The 20,873-nt window shown below is 44.5% G+C and overlaps 1 protein-coding gene and 1 long non-coding RNA gene across 2 annotated transcripts; one reads left to right on the top strand and one right to left on the bottom strand.

Moving 5' to 3' along the window:
- Nucleotides 1-6,330: 6,330 nt before the first annotated feature.
- Nucleotides 6,331-11,908, bottom strand: LOC135311536 (uncharacterized). The gene is made up of 3 exons (XR_010371178.1): nt 10,881-11,908; nt 8,972-9,519; nt 6,331-8,135 (listed from the first exon to the last, which is right to left on the bottom strand). It is a non-coding gene; the product is annotated as an uncharacterized LOC135311536 (long non-coding RNA).
- Nucleotides 11,909-11,940: 32 nt separating this feature from the next.
- Nucleotides 11,941-19,429, top strand: HMGB1 (high mobility group box 1). The gene is made up of 5 exons (XM_064441060.1): nt 11,941-12,085; nt 14,961-15,123; nt 15,398-15,543; nt 16,546-16,720; nt 18,782-19,429. The coding sequence occupies exons 2-5, from the start codon at nt 14,974-14,976 to the stop codon at nt 18,956-18,958; spliced, it is 648 nt and encodes a 215-aa protein (XP_064297130.1). The 5' UTR covers nt 11,941-12,085; nt 14,961-14,973; the 3' UTR covers nt 18,959-19,429.
- The last annotated feature ends 1,444 nt before the right edge of the window (nt 19,430-20,873 follow it).

A 20,873-nucleotide genomic window follows, 5' to 3' on the forward strand; every position in this document is an offset into this window, starting at 1 on the left:
CCTGTGTTTTCAATTGTGGTATTTCTCTTAACTCAGATTTTCAAGTCAGAGTAACTGTTGGTACTCTATTCTGGACATTTTTAAAGATGTTGGTAGATTTGGTTTTTATTCCTTGGATGCAAAGTACATCTATTTTATTTTATTTTTCAATGTGCTACCTTCTTAGTAGCCTACTATTCCTGGAAGCTTTCAATATGATGACACACTGTGATGCAGACCAATAAAATAAGTAGGAAAAGGCATTAACTTTTACTAGCTCTCCTGTTGCTTTTCTATTTCTGTGGCCATGGTTAAATGACATACTATACAGCTGAGAGTGAGAATATTTTTATTTTTGTGAACCAGAGAATATCTTTTGTTTACCCCAAATGCTGTTCCCTGTCCTATTCCATATGACTATATTGCAGTTTCACCAAGCACTAAAGTTAAATAGCCCTGATGGAAGCTGGAAAGGACTTTGTGAAATCACGCTAAAATTAGAGTTTGAGGGGGGAAATGGTTATGCTCCATCTCTGTGCATGTTAGTATTTATACTGTATAGACTTTTTAAAGCAAGTATGTAGTGATACAGGATAATCAATGGATGCAAAGATCCAAAACTCTGATTCTCTATATACAGAGAAAAATACCTTCATTGTTTTACTTTGTAGGCTGATTACAATGATGCCCAAGAGCTTCACAGTATTTGATGATTTTTTGCGTATTCCCAGAACAGCAGAAAAGCACAGTTGTCCTGTTTGACGAAGGAGAAAACCGAGCCACTCGTTCAGTCAGTAGTAAACTTGATGATATTAATTGGGTTCTCCTGCCTTTTAACCTTGTGCCTCCAGCTCCATTTCTCCCTCAAAAGCCATAGCTTCCATTATAATCAGCTGCTTTGCATTTCTACGTAAAAGGCCCAAGGTGTTTCGGTTTGGACTCCCAGAAAATGAGGAAGACAAGGTTGGTGGCCATCTGCCAAGGTGTTTGGTCTGACTCGCTCCTCATTCACAAGGAAGCCGATGGCGAAGGCAGAGGCAGAACTGAGTGTTCCTGTGTGGCGTTCAACTGCCTTAACCACATGCCCATTGCTCTCTTCCTGTAGTTGTCTGTCTTGTTCTCTGCACAACTTCTGGAGCAAACACATATACCAACCTATAAATAATCTAATTCGATACACAACCCTGATTCATTTCCTGAGCAGTGTGTGTCCTGCACACACAGGGCAGCCGTGGTCCTGTGGAAAAGTTTAGCAGAGTGGATGGGGCCAAATATTAAGTCTATTAAGTATTTTAACTTTGCAATGAAGTAACATTCTCTTAATGTAGCTTGTTTTAGCTATAGCTCAGAGTATTTTTAACAAGAAACAAGATAAAATGAATGCCTTTAGACCTGGTTGTAACCATTTCCCTGTCTAGCGTCTGAACGGGAATACTCAGCTCAGTGAAATACAGAGCATCAGCTGGTAGGAGGAGGCTGGCCACCCCTAGGCAGGAAGGGGAGGAAGAAGGCTTGGTAATAAATGCCATGGGTACACCTGGTTTGCCTTCAGTCTCAGGGACCATTTGTGGAGAGTTTACCCTAGCTTTTGGTTTCTCTTCGGCGTTCCTAGCCCAAGAAATGAGCTCCTCTCGAGTTTTTCAGTGCGATAGATGTTGGGGGTGTGCAGTGTGTTGCTATAGTCTGCTAATACTATAAAAATAAAGAAATGGAGATCCAAGGTGGGTTTTTTTCCTATCCATGTTCTTCTGTTAGAAAATAAGAGAAGGCACTCCTCAAGTCTCCCAGTTTTCTCCCAGCTGAATTTCAGGGGCAATCCGTATGATTCTTGATCTCAAAAATATGTAGCAAAAACTTTATAATAGAAAAATATTGCTCTCAGCTTCCGCCTTTAATCATCTTCCCGCTCAAACTGTAGTGGCCTGTTGTGTTTGTAAGCTACCGAGGATGGTGTGTAGACTACAGTGCCAGAGCAATGGTGTTGGAAATCACAAGCTCATCTCCTTATCTTTTATGTTAGACTTGATTAGGACGATAGATTTTTTTTCAGAGAAATCTTGCCAGACCATGGGCTAGGTTTCAGGGTTTTTTTAACGATCTACATTATCCAATGGATGATGGTTGAGATTTGGTGACTTGGGTTAGTGATTTGCTATGAGGAAAACAAAGCAACCTCATGCTTTGCTTTTGCCTATTTTTCTCTGGGTTATGCATTCTTTTCCCACAAGTAATGCAGCAAGTATAGATGTCCTGAAAACAGGGATGGAGATGATACTGAGATACATGGGTAGTTAGGAAAATTTTGGTCAAGCCATTCACTGAAGGTCATAAAAATCAAGATGCTTGCAAAAGTACATCAGTTCCACTGGCATTTTGTTGTATAGAAAAAATTAAACCCCTTCTTTTAACACTTTTTTTTTTTAAATAAGGATCAGTTTTCAAAGCTTCACAGCTGTAGAGAAGTTGTGGGAGCAGGAAGACTCAGTCTTGATAGGGCAGAATCACCTTAAGCCAGTATCTCAACTCAACACTTTGTATCGTGAAACCATGGCCTGAAACTGCTGCCTGTCATATCAGATAATACTATCATTGACTTATTACGTTACTTCATCCTATGCGCTGTTTGTAACCTTTTGGCAGGGCTTGCTTTTCTTTTCTGTGGGTTTTTTTTCTGGTTAGGGGGTTTTGGGGTTTTTTTTGGGGGGGTTGGTTTGTTGGTTTTGTTTTCTTCTTTTTTACTGGCACCTAGTGTGAGGAAGCCCTGATCCATAACTTGGCTTCCAGGTCCTAGGGATAATATAAGCAGTAGTAATGCCTGCTGCTAAAAATTTTCTGCCTTATTTCCATTTGCATTTGTTTGCCTTGAGCTTCCAGTCATTGATTCTTGTTATGCCTTTCTCTGATGGATTAGAGAGCTCTTTAGTACTCACTATTTTCTCCCCAGGAAGATGCTTTTACCCTGTAATCAAGTTGCTTCTCACTCTTTTTTTTTTTTAATCTTTTTTTTTTTAAAAAAAAAAAAGCTAAACACATTGAGCTCATTATGGTTCTTATCATCTGTGAAAGTGAAAAAATAATTTTTGTGCCTCTTTTCTATCCCTTCTCTAATTTTTCTATTAAAAAAGAGACATAAATCTGTATTTTACTGGTCACATACACAGAAGTCAAATTACTTCACTAGTTACTCCTGTGTTAGTATGGTCAGAGATTGATGGTCAGATAAAATAAACATCTATTTAATATTATTCCAGTACATCTGAGTATGTAACTATTAGGGGACAGAAGGGATGGATAATTTTAAAAACATTTAAATGCTTCATAAATTTCAAAAGGGCTTTCAAATCAGCAAGAGCGGGTATGCAGGAGGGGTTGCAAAAGTATTTGTGTTTGTGTTGAGGTTTTTAAGGAGATAGAAGTGAAATAAAAATAATGATAATCTTAATTGTAAAGCAACAATAATACATCAAAACCTTAAGTGCTATGGATAAGACAGTAATGCCTAGTTGCCGAAATTTTGTAGGATTGAATGCAAAACCTCTGTTAGTAACAGACTATCTGGGCCACTGAAAGTAGACTGTGAATGGACATGAATATATGCATCCCTTACATCCATTTAATCCCATAAGTAGCCACTTGCTTACATTTGGAAACCTTAAAACAGTTATGTGGTCTGTTATGCTGTAATAGAAGAAATAACATAGTATCAAGAACTATCTACTATATAGAACTACCAAGAACTATATACTAGCAAGAAGTATCTACTAATCTCCATTAAGTCATAGAAGAGTTCAGATAATCAAAAGCCACTGCTTTAAAGAGACTCTTGAAAGTTTTATTGCTTCAGTATTTCCTACCAAATGAGTGGCTACTCATTTTGATTTTTATCCATGCTTTAGGAAAATATTGAGTTTAATTTACCCTGAGGAGACTAATCAAATCCCTGCCTGGACAAAGCATCTATGCCTACCCAATGACTTTTATGCATATCAGCATCTGAATTGAATCCGCACCCCCCGATCCACACTTCTCTCTCATGGAAACCATCAGATTCTCTTTAAATTGAGCTACATACTATTTAAATTCTCGACACTGCAGATCAATTTAATGCAAGGGTGTCTAATGTTGCGTCTTACGCAAATGTGAGGTCACCACACTGACTTTCTGTCCGAACTGTCTTGCTTTTTGACTTCTACAAGACTACGCCCTTCCTTTGTAGCAACAGTCCCTCAGTGAAACATGGGGCATGTTCAATAAGTGACTTAATTTGTTTCAACATTAAAGCTCACGGAAACATGGTAAATAAGGAAAAAAAGGAGAATTATAATAAAGTAGAAGACTTAAAATCCTCTAAAACAACTGAAAAAGGAGTAAAGGCAAATAAGGACAGAATAGAAAGCTAAATGGCCTCTAGTTAAGAAAATACTAATCTAAATAGATTCAGACTACGATTGTGTGTTAATAAGAAAGTTAATGCTAAGATTTTGGTAGCACATGGTGACTTGGGGTGGAAGTTGTCCCTGTGTGATTATAAGCTCATAGAGTCCTTTTCAAAACCACTATCTAGTGTTGGAAAGACATGATAGAAGTGGGCATTCCCTTGAATGCCTTTGGTATCACAGGAAGAGTCAATATAAAGTATGCCATTTCTTATATCCTAGGTTGCCTCAGTTTTTTCTCCCAAGTCCTTGGATAGAAGCCTTAAATAAAGGGAGATGATGGCTCTGGGAAAGAAGATGGTAGAAGAAACAGGATGATTATGATAAAAGCTGGAGACAATCTCCGTAAGAATACTAGCATGATTTCAATTCTTTGAACTGTGATCCTCCTTCCTGAACCAGTAATAAATTGGGATGACTGCATGTAATGGTAGGTGTTGGACCAATGCAGCACCCACTGGAGTATAATATATACTGGATAACCATTCTGGGGTGGGAGGAGAGGGGTGGTGGCTAGAAAATTACTTTCCCATTAAATAATCCTATTGGAGTATGTACTGCTGCCACAGTGTGTTTTCCAGCTTAGCTTTCAACACGAGTATGGGGAAAAGGAGAGAAAGGGGACGGAAAAGAAAGGGGTGGAGAAAGGAAAACAGTTTTTTGAGGCTTCTTCTGCTCTTCCAGGATATGTTCTTTGCCCTTCTTAAGTGATTTACTCTGATAATGTGTAGTACTTGTAATCTTCCTTGAGCACCGTATCTCATCGGGAAGTTAACAAGCTAATGAAGTTGCTGGATATGTGGACAATTCCCTGAACAAACAAGGAACACTCAGTTATCTACCATTGCATTGTCAGGGATGAGACAGACACTACTCAGTGACAACTGTAAACATTTGGCTGTATTCAGCAAAAGGGCAAGACTGTCCTGTCAAACTATGCAAGTTCCTTTTTGAAGCTGTAAGCTAATAGTTATTTCCTCCAGTAGTTCCTGTAACTGCTTGTATGCAGTGTAGACATCATGGTAGATCCTGCGTAGTTACCAGATAATGACATGTGCTGCATCCTCTATTTCTTTGGATATCAGCATCCCATAAATTCACATTGTTTTCCTGTCTTGTGGAGATAATACTGTGCTAGGATTTCTAATATCAGGGACTGTTTGGAGTTAAGGTGTCTCCTACATATTCAGAAGCAGATGGTTTAGCCTGTGTTGCATATACGGATAGAGTTCTGTATAAAGGATCAGAGTTCGGGTCAGAGTGCTGTTTGTGTATCTTTGAAAACATATAGATAAGGGAATAGTAGCCCTGTCCCAGTGCTATACCTGGCTCAAGGAATCTTTCCAGTTTAACATGTAGGACAGAGGGCTATATAAAGGAGTCCCGGGTGCGAGGGAGTATATCTTGTTGAATCTTCTGGGCTGGATAAAATAGGAAGGAAGAGCATCTCAGATATTTTTCATCACCTTAGGCTGTGTTGGATTCTGCCTGTTCAGGTGGAAAAGTCTAATAGCGGTGTCAGCGTCAGAAGCTTACCTGCCTCTAGACTGGAGTGATGGAGGCTGACTACTAATACCATTAGAGGAGAGTGTCTGTGAAGGTGGACAGCAGCATTCTGGGTTTATTAGAAGCAGCTGATAACTCTTATCTTCATGGTGGACTTGAGTGTACAACCACATACATGGTCTGGAGATTTTGGAGAGGACTTGAATATTTGATGCAGTGTTTCCAGAAAGTTGAAGAGATAAGTGGATGTTGCACGGCATGTTGTGCGCTCAGCAAAGCGAACATCTCAACAGGTCAGTGATTTCAGAAATAGTGCAGTTGTGGAAGCACATTTCTTGAACTCCTTTTTGCTGTTGAAGCTGAACAGGGTTCCCATCTGCCTGAAACTCTGCATTGAGGGCTTCACAGAGACACTTAAAGAAGTTATGTACTTATACATCAGGAATAACATGCGAAAGGAACCATACGTCTTAAGAGTAAGTAATTTCCATTACCGTTACCATGAAATGGTTACTTTCTATACACATTTTCACTGTGAAAAAATGTTCATGGAATACTGATCATCAGAAGAAAAGACCATGCTGATGTATCTTCATCAGTTTTGCCCACTTCATGAGCTGAACACTGTGGGTATGCACCTTTGCTATGGAAATATGTTTTCTTGGATACTTTACTGTATATCTCTTAATTTCTCAGAAAGTATACAAATTTAAATGTAATCCATTCTATGGATAAAAGCACTGTGTAAGTACTGACCCTGATTTAAGAACGTATCAACTCTAGAAACGATGGAATTGTCTGCAGGGCTCACATGTCAACAAATATCAGCTGGTTCACACATGAAGCCTCACAAGGAAATTACTGCAGTGGCACTGGTGCCATCCCTGCTCCCTGCCTGCCTCTGCCAGACCACTTAGTCAGCTGAGGTTACCTTGTCTGGCTGCTGCTTCTCCTCAGTTACCACTTACACACACACCTAGAGTAGTCGGCCACTCATCCACGCTGCAAGGACAAATGGCCTCCTGAAACCCTGTTCTCTAGATAGCGCTCACGAATAGAAGAGAGCCAACAATATATGCAGATTACTTGATGCAATCTGAGCAAATCCAGCTGGAAAGGTAAAGCAAAGAACATTCCATGCATTGTTACTATGTGCAGCCATGCTAGGTCTCATTTCTTTGAATGGAGTCTTTCTCTTCCAGAAATGATTTTAAGGAAATATATGAAGTATGTCCTGAAGATTTAAAATAAGACACCGGAGGAAAAAATTGGTTATAAGTCTACATCTAATAAGCAACTGAGAATTGTGTTAATCTGGGCTGTGTACAGGCTGGCAATGCAGCCTCAGGAAAAGGGCAGATACGGCCAGTGCTTTTTCCAAATGTGCTGTGAACAACCTACCTGCTGTACAGCTGGAATTGTTCTAAAGCAACAGTGAGAAACTAAATCGCCAGCAGCTCCATCATAAGTACATGTGCCCAGGAGGCACATGTACTGCAGATGTTTTGCTCTTGTTTTGAGCTGAAAATGTAACATTTTTGTTGAGAAAGGCTTTCATATCTTGTTAAAAATAGCCTAATAGTAGCTTTGCATTTGACTGGCAAGCTAGCTTTTGATGTGCCATTTTCACTGTAATATTCTCTTAATTTTGACCCAAAGAAACAATGATCTTATTCCTTGGAAGAGAGGACAGAGTGACAAAATCCGGAGGTCCAGTGAAGACAATTAATCTCTTCATTGTCAAAGCAAGCTATGAAATCATCTGCCTTCCAGCCAAAACCACTGGGGAGTAAGCAGTGTCCTTCAGAGAAAGCAAAATGTGGAAGAAAAGGTGGCAGCATGGAGCAGCAACCTTCTTGTCCCAGGGGAGGTGTGCTGCCCCACATCCTGTGTCTCCTGCGTCTCATGGAATTGGTGCAAGTTCCATTTCTCACCTCTGCCAGCAACCACAGTGCTGAAGCAGTCAGAGACTTTCTAAGGTCTGGTTCTTTACGTACTGTGACTTCCTCAAAAATTCTGCTGGAGGAACCTTACCAAGGTGTTTCACAATGTTATCTTGGGAGCTGGGGAGGAAGGAGATCCCCACTCTGCATCTCTCTCTTGGTCAGGCTTCACTGTCAAGCAGGTGGTCTCTGTAGTCTGTGCTCTTTGGGATTCTCCATCCTTGTTTGTCTTTGCTAGAAGTCTTCAGTTATGAGCTGCATGGGGGATGATCTGAAGCAAGAGGATAATTTTAAATAAAACTGTTTTCATCATTCAGTTGGAACTTTTCTGTTCTTACTCAGCAATACATTGTTTAGAAGAACAGTTCTGTCTTTGGAGAGGCCTTTCCCTGTTATCTCTAAAGAAAATGGATGTTTTAAAATAAGGTTAAGAACCGACAGCTTGCCTTGAATGGAAAAGAATTTGAACCAGAAGACTCCTTACAAACCTTTCTACTAGATTTCAAGTAAGTAACTACAAAGGCTATTGTAAAAATTGAAGTATTTGAAAACATACATCTAATAGAAATCATAGTCTTCATCTTTCATTGCAATAGGACATCCAATCCGTGCGACTTTTCCCAAAGTATGCTCTAGTATGCAAAACACCAAAATTACTAAATAGGGGTTTTGAAACTTCCTGTGCAGCTACACACTTTTTTTTTCCAGAGCAGTAAAATAGGGCTGTTATGATCTGAATATTCTGTGGGCAAAGCCTCTGTGCGTGAAGTTGAAGGTGGCCTGTGTTCTCAGTGACCAAGTGATCTCAGTGACTGCACCTGACATGGAATATAATTTAGAACAGATTTAGACTTCAGTAAGGTTTGCAGAACACAACATGTTTGTAAAGTATCTGAAGGGATGCGGCACAGCATGAACGAGAGAAGAAACATATACTGCTTCTGTAAAAAATGCTGCTGTCCACAACTGATGCATAAATTCTTTTTATTTCAAGGGCCGCAGAAGAAACCCACTTGAATATGAAAAGGCCTTAGCATATAACTAGCAGAGATGAAGGAAAACCTTTATAGGAGTATGTCATTTAATCAGAACCTCCTCCTTGCTCACCTTTTACTACATAGTTGGCTCTAGACAACAGCTGGAAATGTCTTCCTTTTCCTTCCTTTCAGGTCTGGTTTTCACAGAAGAAACTTTGAAGAAGTTCAGTATGTGCAAAGCAATTGGCTCCTGCACGCTAGGCCACATAAATGGCTGGGCTTTTTACAATTTTCCTCCGCTCCATATTCTGTGTAAAAGTTTAAATGTTAAAACACAGACTGGCCAAAAAAAAACGCTTTTCTTGAGACAGAAACATTAGTGTTCCTACTGCTTATGTATTTTCACATGATTTCAGGTAGCAGAACAGCTGTCTTCCTGTGTCCATCGGCAGTTCCTCACAAATGAGGCCATTTTAGAACTAGGGTAATTACTTAGAAAGACCTCTGACTTCCATAAAGCACTCTGTCTTGCCAAACAACTGATAATTGCAATAGAAGATTTGGAATTTGATTGCCTTCTCACCAGCAATATCTTGAAAGAACCACCAGCTCGAGGAGGCTAAATGTTAGGAGGCAACAATTATAACGGAGCAGCAGCAACTGGCTTGGACATTGGATCTGGAACAGAAATTACCAGACTCTGGATTAATTAAGGGGATCAGATGAATACTGCCAGCTTCCTAAACAGGAGCCTCTGAAATCATATATAGAACCTATATGTTACTTCCCTGGGACTTAATGGTACTTTGTGCAAAAGCATATTGAAAGAAGTAGGCCAGTGAGGAAAAAAAAAATGCAATTTTTGTTTCACATTATCCAACACGAGACAAATGTCACTGTGGCTCTGAGACCAGTCATCGATGTGTACCACTCAGGACCGGGACAGTGTGAAGAGTGTCACTGCGCTCTGTCCACTGTGATAACTCTTTCTAGCAGATCAGCACCCATGGCCTCTGCTAGGGGGTATGCTCATTTGAGACTTAGTTTGGCTGTAACAGTGTCTTATAAACATTTTAGAAATACTACCCTGCTTAAAGAAGGAAGAACGAGCGCAAAGATTTGTCTGAGGATCTTCAGACAATAAGTCTGTGGCAAAGCCAATCTCATGCAGCCTCTTCTGTGGCTTAATTCCTAGAGACAAACCATGCAAAGCAACCACTTGGGTGAAGCTTCACACGAGCTTATCACGACTCTTCTACTGATAAAATTAAAATTATTCAATCCAGCTAACATGGATGCCAGTAAGCAGAGAATTGAGCTATGCCAGCATAGAAGTGTCTGCAGTGAGCTAGTACTAGTATTATTTTATTGGTTTCTTTTTAGTCACATTTGTATCTAAAGAAAGAGGGAGCTAGTTTCTTGAACTTTAGCCTGGCTGCACTGGAAATTGGTAAAATTATGACTTTAAGATGTGGGTTTGGGCTTTTTTGAAATTCTAGTTATTTGTATAGCTTATAATTTGCATAGGCCTAAAGTTAATAGACTAGCATTGTCTAAGTTTCTCTCTTACTAAGAGCTAAGCAAGCAGAGTTGTGCTAAACTAAAAGGCAGGTGGTATTATTATTTTTGAATGTAGGGGCTGGTTTTGCCTTAAACATGACTTCCTAGGATTCACTTTTTACTGTAGTTAATTCCTGCTACTGAATGCTATTAGCGAAGACAGAGACTTTATTAATTAGTTTATTTTGTCAGATGATAATACTTAAATTTCATTATCAGCCCCAAATGTTCATGTCTATATAGTTGATTTTGACAATCTACTTAATTATCACGTTCTCTTAAAGTCTGCTGTCTGTGAAGTTTCAAAGGGTTTGTGGTCTGGCAGATGAGGATTTGTCCACTTCACATTTAGGCAGCCTACAAAACACTAAGGATTGTATGGACCGTCTCTTAATGTTACCTGCCACTTGTATTGCCAGTAGTAACAAGTTACAAGGTAAGAAGAATTTTTAATATGTACACCTGCATATAGCACTTACCATTCAAGTTTCTGTTACTTCAGTGAGTGCATCAATAACACCTTTTGGGGAAGGTCAGTGGTTTTGGATTTATCACAACAGCGCTCCTCTCAGTGTTGTTTGCACCAGTAAAGTAGATGTAAATGGCGAAGCAGATGTAAAGGGATATTTCTTCGGTTTGATAGTCCTCCACAGATTATTCCTACAGTGCAATTAACTATAAAAAAAAAGCAGGGAGAGGAGAGGCAACAAAAGGCAGGTGAGATGTGTCCCAGATTGCCAACTTTCCAGCAACTCCATCTGCCTCTGCACTGGGCTGGCATTTGGGGCATCCTTCCAGAAGCGCTGAGAACCAGGGGGCTGCCTGGCCACCTGGCCTGCTCCTTGTCACCCAGGGGGTTACGAACAGAACCGAGACCTCCCGATTCTTGTTCTTACAGGTAATTTACCCATTTCTGGGAGAAAAAAAAAAAAACAAAACCCAACACCCCCAAACTCCCACCTCAGGCAGAGCCGCACACGCCGCCGAAGGCAGCGCCCGTGCGACGGCTGAAGCCGGGCGAGAGGACCCGAAAAACGCGGGCTTGCCTCTCCGCGCCCCAAGCTCCGCGCCTCAGTTTCCGCGTCTGTGAAATGGGGCGGCGCGGAGCGGCCCGCCGGGGAGTTGCCGCGGTGGGGAGGGGAGGGGGGGGGGGGTGGCGGCATCGCGGGAGCGCCCGCGGCGCCGGCGCCCCGTGCTGTGCTCCCCGTCCCGGGGCTGCGGGGTCCGGACGCGGGGGGCCCCGGGGCCGGGGGAGCGGCGGGCAGGGCGGCGGCGGCCCGCGCTCCATAGCGAGCAGCGCCGATCCACCGCCTCGGAACTCTGCCTCCCGCCGCCACCCGGCTCCCTCCACACACTTTTATATTTGCGCGCCCTTTCAATCCTCAGTGACGTGTCCCGCGCCGTGCCCAATCACCGAAGCTCTCTGGTCAGGACAATGGAAGGGCCTCGGCCAATCGGCGAGGCGGCTGGCTTGGCGGCAGCCAATGGGGACGGGGCTGTGTTGAGAGTAATGTTACCAGCGCTGAGAGTGTGAGGAGGCTGCGTATCGATCCCGCTCTCACAGCCATTGCGGTGCACCGGGCTACACAGGGACCCAGGCAGCGCTGGGGCCGGGCGGGCGGCCGGGGTAGCGTCTCTGGGGCTCGGGGCCGGGCGAGGGCGGCGTGCCGACTCTGACACACGGGTGAGTACGCGCCGGGGGCCGCCGGGCCGGCCGGGCGCGCTCGCCCGCCCGCCCGCTCGGAGCCGGGCTGGCGAGCCGGCGCTGCCCGCCGTGCCGCCGCCGCTGCCGCCTGGCCGCGGAGCGCGGGGCAGCCGCCGGCTCCGGGGCCGGCCGGCACACAAAGGCGAGCTGGGCTGCGCACGAGTAGACCTTTCCCCGGGCGGCGAGCCCCCCGGTCGGGGTGGGGCGGGGGCGCCGGGGGGCGCGGGGCGGCGGGCGACTTCGGGAGCGGGGCGGCGGGAAGGAGGGAGGTGAGGAAGCCGCCCGGGCGGGGGACGAGCGGCCGGGGGTCGCCCCCCGCGGGGGGCGCGGGCCGCGCCGTGGCCCCGCCGTAAGCCGCTTACGGTCGCCTCGCCGTAGCCATCGCTGCGGCGGCGGGGCAGGCGGCGGGCACAGGCGCGGCGAGGCGAGGCGGCGGCGCGGGGGGGGCTCCGGGCGGGCCGCGCTGCCGCCGGGGCCGCGGGGGCAGCGGGGCGCGGGGCCGGAGAGCCGCTGGCCCCGCGGCCGCCCGGCTGTAACATGGCTGACGGGAGCCGCGAGCGAGAAAACAAGGCGAGCGGCGGCGGAGCAGAGAGGCGCTCGGGCGGGCGGGGGCGCAGTTCGGGGGAACTTTTTTTTTCCAGCCGCCGCCGCTCGCCCGAGCGCGGGGCCCCGCAGCGGGGCCGTGCAACTCGGCGGGGCGCGGGAGCGAGCGGGGGTCCCTGCCGGGGCTCTGCCCGCTCCGCCGGGGCTCGGGCGGGCGCTGGAAGCGCGCCGGCCCCCCCCCCCTCCCCTTCCTCCGCTCCCCCCACACCCACCCACCTCCCCCGTCTCCCTCCCGCCCGCCCGCCCTCCCCCGGCTGCAATGGCTGAGCGTGTGCGCCAGGGTAGCGGGCGCGCTCACACAAAGGGAAGGGAAGGGAGGAAGGAGCCATGTTCTCTGCGCGGCGGCGGGCGCGGGCGACGCCAGCAGCGGCCATTCCGCGCCGCCCCGCCGCGCCCCCGCGGGCCGGGGGTCGCCGCCCGGCTCCGCCGCGGCCCCTCGGCGGGGGTCCCGCGGCCCGGCCTCCCCGCCCCGCACCGGCGGGCCGCGAGGAGCGGGGGGGTGTGGTGGCGGGGCGGGGGGGGAAGCGGGGGGGGCGGCTCGCTCTCCTCAGCGCACAAAATGGAAGGAGCCTCGGCGGCGGGTGACCTCCTCCGCCAGGAGCCTGCGCCATGGCGGCCGCTCCCGCCGCCACCGCTGCGGCGGCGCAGGCCGCGCCTCGCTTCGCCGGCCAGGCCTCATGGCGGCGGGGGAGCGGGGGAGGCCTGGGGACGGCGCGACCCGCCGCGGCGGGGGGGGGACGGGACGGGGGCGGCGGCCGGGAGGTCGCTTTGTCCCGGGGCTGCGAGCGGCGGCCGGCGGCGGGGGTCGCCGCCCGCGGGAAGGCGCAGCCCCGGTGGCCGGCTGCAGGGCATGTGCTTGCCGCCCGCTGGCTGCGAGCCCTCGCGTGAACGCAAAATAGAACTTCGCCGCTTTTCCCTAATAACGGGCCTCTGTTTTTTCTTCTCCTCCCACCCCCAGCAGGTCTCTCAGGGGACTTCTGAAGTTTTCCTCTGCCCCCCCTTGCAGGGGAAACGTCCAAAATGGCGGGAAGGAGGCTTTTAAACGCCAGCTCACGGTCGCAGCGCTTGGGTCGCGGTGCCTAATCCTTCCCACAGTCACTCCACGCCTCTGGACCACCCCTGCCCCGTCCCCCCCCCCGGCCCTCACCGCCTTCCCCCCACAGCCAGCGGGAAGTGCCCTGGCCACTAGCTGAGCCCCGGGTGCTGGCTGGCTCTGGAAACGTCTCCATGGCAGGCAGGAGCGGCTCCTGGTTCTTCAGCCCTCTTGTTTACTTGATAGAAACTTCAAACCGGACGTGTTTAGTCACAGAGCAGAAATCTGTTTCTGTCTATCCGCCAAACCGATAGGAAATACTGCTTCTGTGGCAATACAGGCAGGCGGTGCGTGTGCTTTTTTTTTTTTTGTCACTTTTTTAATTACTGCTCGAGCACAGAGTTTGTCAGGGAGCTATGAAGAAATACTCTGAATGTCTGACTTGGGTGTGAAAGTTCCAGGAAGGTATTTTTCATTCCCTCTCAGTCCCTGAAAGAGTTAGATAGTCCTAGTGCTAAGCACAGCTCTGCTAGTCATATGTAAATGTCATACTTTCCGCGTCCGTGGCTTGGTTATAACACGTTCGACCGAGTGCAGTGTTCCATTCCTGTATTTCTAGGTATTACATGCAAAGAGAGAGTAGGTTTTTGCAGTACACTTAAAGGAGAGTGATAATATATAGCATACAAAAATAATAATGAAAAAAAAATACATTTGTCTTTTGCAAATGAGCATCCAAGGCCTACAGGGGAGGGGGATGGAAATACAAGCTTTTGGAACAAAAAGAATTAGGAACCCATAAAGCCAGCTAAGACGGGATACTCGGGTACTTTTTCCCCTTCTTCTTTCAATATAATTTATTCCTTCCAAGCATAGGATTGATACACCAGCAGTAGTCAAGGGGTGTTGTCTCCACTCCACTCATGCTAGTACTTGCTTTCACATTTCTTGGAAGGGTCATTTTTGTTCTTAGAAGACCAGAACTGCATGTTTTGAAGGTCCTTTGAAAAATTTTGGGTTGCTTGTGTCCAGGTCACCTCAGACAGTGATGTCAGAAATCTTCAGTAAATTTTCCAGAAGTGAAACTTCTTGCTGTATATGATTTTTGGGATATTGCTCCAACGGGTCGTCTTTGGCATGATCCTTCATCATGGCTTACTTCCCGCATTGTTTGTAAAAAATAGAAGTTTTAAAGGTGTCTTTTTTGCTCTGTTACAGAAAATCATCAAAAATGGGCAAAGGCGATCCTAAGAAGCCGAGAGGTAAAATGTCTTCATACGCCTTCTTTGTGCAAACCTGCCGGGAGGAGCACAAGAAGAAACATCCAGATGCTTCAGTGAACTTTTCAGAGTTCTCAAAAAAATGCTCAGAACGATGGAAGGTGGGAATAACCGCTTAAAAAACCCACAGAACCTTAAATGATTGCTTTGTGCAAAATACTATTCAAGACTGTAAATTATTTCTTGAAAAGTTCAGGTTTTAGATCAGTATGAAGTGCAGTTGTAAGTTCAGTGGTAACTATCCATTGCTCTTGCCTTACCTTTAGCTCCCCCAACTGAAAATTTGGAAGGGGCTTTTGACTCTTAAAAGTACTGTTTTGACACTTTCAGTTCCCTTCCACCTTGAGATAATCTATGATTCTAATTGCTTTCCAGACTATGTCTTCTAAGGAGAAAGGGAAGTTTGAAGATATGGCAAAGGCTGACAAGCTTCGTTACGAAAAAGAAATGAAAAACTATGTACCACCTAAGGGCGAAACAAAAAAGAAGTTCAAGGATCCAAATGCACCGAAGAGGCCTCCGTAAGTAGATTTCCAGTTAGTTTATCTTGCTCGGGACCATCACGCCGGCGTCTGTCTATAAAATGATTATTTTATCCAGGTTTAGGAACTTCAGAAATACAAGATTACATGATTTTCCTGACTAGTGGCGTAAAGATAGGCTGAAATTTTAGTTACGAATTACAGGTTTGTGGTTTCAGGTTGGCCCTCTTTATCTAAGTTGGAATAACGTCAGCCTTTAAAAGCGGATGCAAAAATTGGCGACGTGTGTTTCTGACTCATGTTTCCAATTTCTGTTAAGAGTGTAATTCTAGTGTAAAATGGCAGTAAAATATTTCGGGCTTTGCTCTCCCCACCTGTTGGCTTGAGCAGAATTTCTGATCGGCAGTCCATTTAAAGTTAAGGTGCTTTTGCACAGAACAGGTTAGAGGGATGTTCTTTTCTTTTTTTTTTACAAAAAAGAGCTTGGAAAATTAAAACTTCAGCCACTACATAGAGAGTCCTCACTTCAGGTTCACCTGGTACTAGGTGCTAGTACTTTGTAGCGATATATTTTTCTGTGTGTTTTAAATGGAGCTGATGCTGAAAGGAATAGGTAGGTTCCTGTACAAGTGAATGTTCTTATTTGCACTGATGCTGTCGTCTGGGAATCTTAATTTTCATGACAAATATGCAGCTTCTTCGCCTTTAACGGTTCTGACATAGCATTCGTTCCCCTGGAGTTATTCATTCATTCTCCTTTCTTAAGATTTTCTGTGCATATGGTATATAAAATTTGCCCTTCTGGGGTCCTGCCAAAAATGGGACCAGATGTGCGGCATTACTTAAGAGAGAAGGGCGTCTTAAGTTTTCAAAGCAGTTTATTCAGTTCTTATACCTTCCATTGTAATTAACCTTTGTGTCACTTTTAGGTGCTTTTCCAAAACGCTCTTAAGAAATGGTGACAAAGGTCACAAAACTTTCTGTTATAGTGAATTCTAAAATTAAAATAGCCTTCTCTCTCCCCCCCCCTTCCCTCTGTAGTTCGGCTTTTTTCTTGTTTTGCTCTGAGTTTCGTCCAAAAATCAAAGGAGAACATCCTGGTCTGTCCATTGGGGACGTCGCAAAGAAACTGGGGGAGATGTGGAACAACACGGCTGCAGATGATAAACAGCCTTATGAAAAAAAGGCTGCTAAACTGAAGGAGAAGTATGAAAAGGTAATATCAACGTTTATAGAGATGATTTGGGGTGGTCAAGCCTCAACTTGTATGTTTCTTTTCCCTTCTTGTGCACTCTGATACCTGGTGTTGCAAATTATATTACGCTAATGACAAATATCACGATACTTGTTGGAAAATATCATGTAAGGGAGCATACGGTTTATTACTATAACACTGAATTGCCATCCTTTGTGTTGAACTCTTTGTATTAATCTGTAGTTCAGGGCCATCAGTGATGGTTTAATCGATGCCATGGTGTCTGTGGTGTTATTAAAACAGCAGGTCACAGCAGTATCTGAGTTCAGTTGGTGGTATTAAGTAACGCAAGTAAAGAGTAAAACAGTTGTCCCTGTGTTAGGAGGTGTTCAGTATTGATGAACATCCCTGAACATCAGGATAATTGATACACATAGATGCCATTTTTAGTTTATTCTTGGGCTGTCAGAGCGCTAATTAGATGCTAGTTTTAGACATGTGTTTTTCCTGTGCCTAGTTTGTGTCCATCTCCTTTCTAGTTATTAACATGGTTAATAATCCATATGAAGCAGCATGTCATACAACTTCCTGAATTATTAAAGCTAAATCCCACCGTCGTTACTGGAGCTGTAGAAACGTGTTGTGCACGCACGGTAGTGCTACATGTATTTTTATTTCCAGAGGCAGGTTCCCATCCCAATACGAGGAAATCAAGGGAGATGGGGATGTGTGTTAGCGTCCCCCGGTGATGCTTTACAATGGGTCAGCAGCCACCTATAGCTAGTGTATTCCACATATATCCGTTTGTGTGCCATGACCGTCCTCTGGGTATTTCTCCTGCTGGCAAACAAGACCACTTCAAAATTGTAGCGCTGTAGTGAGCAAGGTGGCCTCTTCAAGTCCTAGTTATGTGCTGAAGAGGAGCTGCAGCTCTAGAAGCTTTGCCCTGTTGTCCTTCCTGTGCAACGTAAACTCTCCGGTACGGTAATTGTTTGTACGCATGGCCAAGGCAGGTCATAAGAGACTTCTTAAATGGTAGAATTATTAATCTTTATTCCCAGGTATCCTAATCTTCACTAGTATTGTCTTTATTTCTTACGCTTACAAATGGTGTGTTAAGGTGCAGTAAACTCAATATCTCACTGCTTGGTGTTTGAGTCAGTGGGCATCACTATCTTCTGAAAACTTTACGCTAAGCTTTAAGGGGGTCTGAGGGAACTGTAAGATTAGCAGTATAATGTTTACTGTGTGGAGGGAGCATTTGAAGATTCGGATCATCTGTGTAAAGGTGTTGACGTTTCTCTGTTGCTAGTATGTTTAAGCCCTGGAGATCAAGGCAGTTATGTAATTGTTTTCATTGTTCTGGCCCAAAGTTGGGACGTCTAACCGTTTTTCTGGCTTGGTCTTCCAGGTACGGTTTTGACATCCCATCCTATAAAAGGAACTGAATTTTGTGCGTTACAAACCACTACAATAAATTTATTGCATGCAGAAGGTGGCACTGTCTACCCTTTAATCGAGTTCTTAAACCTTTTATTTTGTAAACTTCAGTTAGGCAGAATTCTGTATAATTGCTCTTCGCTGAGGCATAACATTGCAAATACTGGGCCGTGTCATTCTAATGCGTTTTAGGTGGCTAATTACGGTTTTGTGCCTTAACCTGGGATTTTCCTGTGCGTTTCTTCAGGCATTGTAGCACATAGGGCTGGAAAGGGACCTTAAGAGGTCTCCCTGCTTCATTTCCTTCTGGGATAGTGGGCTCAGCTGTGCCTTTACCATCTGAGGCAGCAGCTTTTCCAGCCTGTTCCCAGAAGCCCGGCAGCGGAGACTCCGCAGGGGCCGTAAGCAGCGTGTTCCAGTGTGCCAGTTATCATCTCTGCGTTAGAGGGTTCCCCTTTCTTTGGCACCAGGCCTCAGTTCACCTTGTGACTGAAGCTACAGCTCCTGGTCCTACTCTGGTGGATGGGGAGAAAAGGGGCAGGTACCCGGGAGGTTCTGGTTTCGTGGGCACTGTTTGGAGGTTGCTCACAGCTCTGGGCTGGTTAAGTCTTTGAGAGATTCTTCCTGCTTTTCTCCTCCAAGGATATTGCTGCATACCGGGCCAAAGGGAAGGTTGATGCAGGCAAAAAAGTAGTCGCCAAGGCTGAGAAGAGCAAGAAGAAGAAGGAGGAGGAGGAAGATGAGGACGAAGACGAAGAGGATGAAGATGATGAAGAGGAGGAAGAGGAGGAGGATGAAGATGATGATGATGATGAATAAGTCTCTTTTAGAGCAATTTCTTTCTTGTCTATAAAGCATTTAACCCCCCTGTACACAAACTCACTCCTTTTAAAGAAAAAAAAATTGAAATGTAAGGCTGTGTAAGATTTGTTTTTAAACTGTACAGTGTCTCTTTTTTTGTATAGTTAACACACTACCGAATGTGTCTTTAGATAGCCCTGTCCTTAGTGGTATTTCAGTGGCCACTAACCTTGCCTGGTACAGTGTGGGGGTTGTAAATTGGCATGGGAGTTTTAAAGCAGGTTCTTGTTGGTGCACAGCACAAATTAGTTATATACGGGGATGTAGGTCATTTCTCATCTTCAGTTGTCTCCGATGCATCATAAAAAAAATTGTTGTTCTGTTAACTGAATACCACTCTGTAATTGCAAAAAGGAAAAAAAAAAAGAGTTGCAGCTGTTTTGTTGACATTCTGAATGCTTCTAAGTAAATACAATTTTTTTATTAGTATTGTTGTCCTTTTAATAGGTGCCCTTGAAAAATCATACTTTTTTCTTTTCTCTCTCTCTCTTTTGTTTTTGTTTTTTTGAGGGGAACTCATCTTTTGCTTTATTGAATGCCCGTTGGGGATCACGGGAATATTACAGTTTTCATCTTTCCTATAAACCAGCTGATAAACAAAGCTTTGATCTGCATACCCTGCATAATCATGATAGGGTAAGAAAAGAAATACATAGGCATATGATGAAAGAATATTCTTCCGTAACTGGAAACAAAACAAAAAATTCAGTCTCAACAAACTGATACTTGTTCAGATTTTTGTCAAATGTAATATTCTATTGAGTTGCATGAGTTTACCAGTCTTGGAGAGTTGAGAAGTATAGAGTTCAATTTTACAGAAATTAAATACTTCGGGGGGGGGGGGGGGGGGGGGGAGTGGGGGCGGGGAGGGAGGGAATGTTAAATTTTTGTCCTAGAAGGACCCATAGGAAGAGTGTATGTCCATCCGGTGTGGAGAAATTTACACGTGCGGCTCCGTTACCGTGTAATGGAAGTGGTATTTGTAAATGTCTGGACACCTGCGAGCGATGAGCGTACCTAAAATGTGTAAAGTTAAAAGCATGAAATTACCATATTATTTTTTGGTGACAGGTCTGGTGATGGCCACGGGCTTTATACCATGAAACTCTCCTGGTAGCAAATGGCCCACGAGAAATGATTTTTCTTTCTAAGATTTCTATAAATGGTACCATTATTATTTGTTAAATCTATGTAAATTCATATTTGTATTCTTGAAATTCTAGTTTTAGCCCTTTAAACAAAGTTGTATATTGTCTCAAATTGAAAATGAGATAAGATGTATTTTTCCTGTTAGGTTTTATACCGCACTCTTGATGTTTGCCCATTTTTAAGTTAAATATAGCTGTATGGAAAAGTACATTTTATTAAATTTTGCATTAAAAAGTGAAATGTTTATGGTATACCAACAATGTCTAATTTGGTCAAATATAGTTCTCTTCCAAAACCAAAGCTAAAGGTTTTTTTGCATATTTAGTAAAACTTCAAGTGCTGGCAACTGTAACTATTTTCACATATACCTGCTTACCAGTTTGGGGGACAATTTGGCAATTTTGTGGTTACAAAATTATGGTTCTCTTAAGTGCCAGTGTTTAAAAGAAAAAAAAAAAAAGCATTCTTGTAATTTTACACGCTTTTGTGATGGAGTATTGTTTTGTTATACAATTTTGACTTTCAGATTCTTATTTCAATTTGCATTTATGTATAACTTCAGGAGAAATATTGAACATCTGAATCCTGGATGATACTAATAAACTAATAATTGCAGAGGTTTTAAATACTTAGTTAAATGGCTCACTTAATATCCTAAGGGGTTGGGGGTTTTTGGTTTTTTTGTGCGTGGGTGTTTTCAGACGTGTACATCCCGGCTTTCTGT

Source organism: Phalacrocorax carbo, chromosome 1 (genome assembly GCF_963921805.1).
Source record: "Phalacrocorax carbo chromosome 1, bPhaCar2.1, whole genome shotgun sequence".
Taxonomy (NCBI): Eukaryota; Metazoa; Chordata; class Aves; order Suliformes; family Phalacrocoracidae; genus Phalacrocorax; species Phalacrocorax carbo.

Coding starts and splice junctions, on each gene's coding strand:
- HMGB1 (XM_064441060.1), top strand. CDS start 14,974: ATGGGCAAAGGCGATCCTAAGAAGCCGAGAGGTAAAATGTCTTCATAC. Junction 15,124..15,397: donor AATGCTCAGAACGATGGAAG/GTGGGAATAACC, acceptor ATTGCTTTCCAG/ACTATGTCTTCTAAGGAGAA. Junction 16,721..18,781: donor TGAAGGAGAAGTATGAAAAG/GTAATATCAACG, acceptor TTCTCCTCCAAG/GATATTGCTGCATACCGGGC.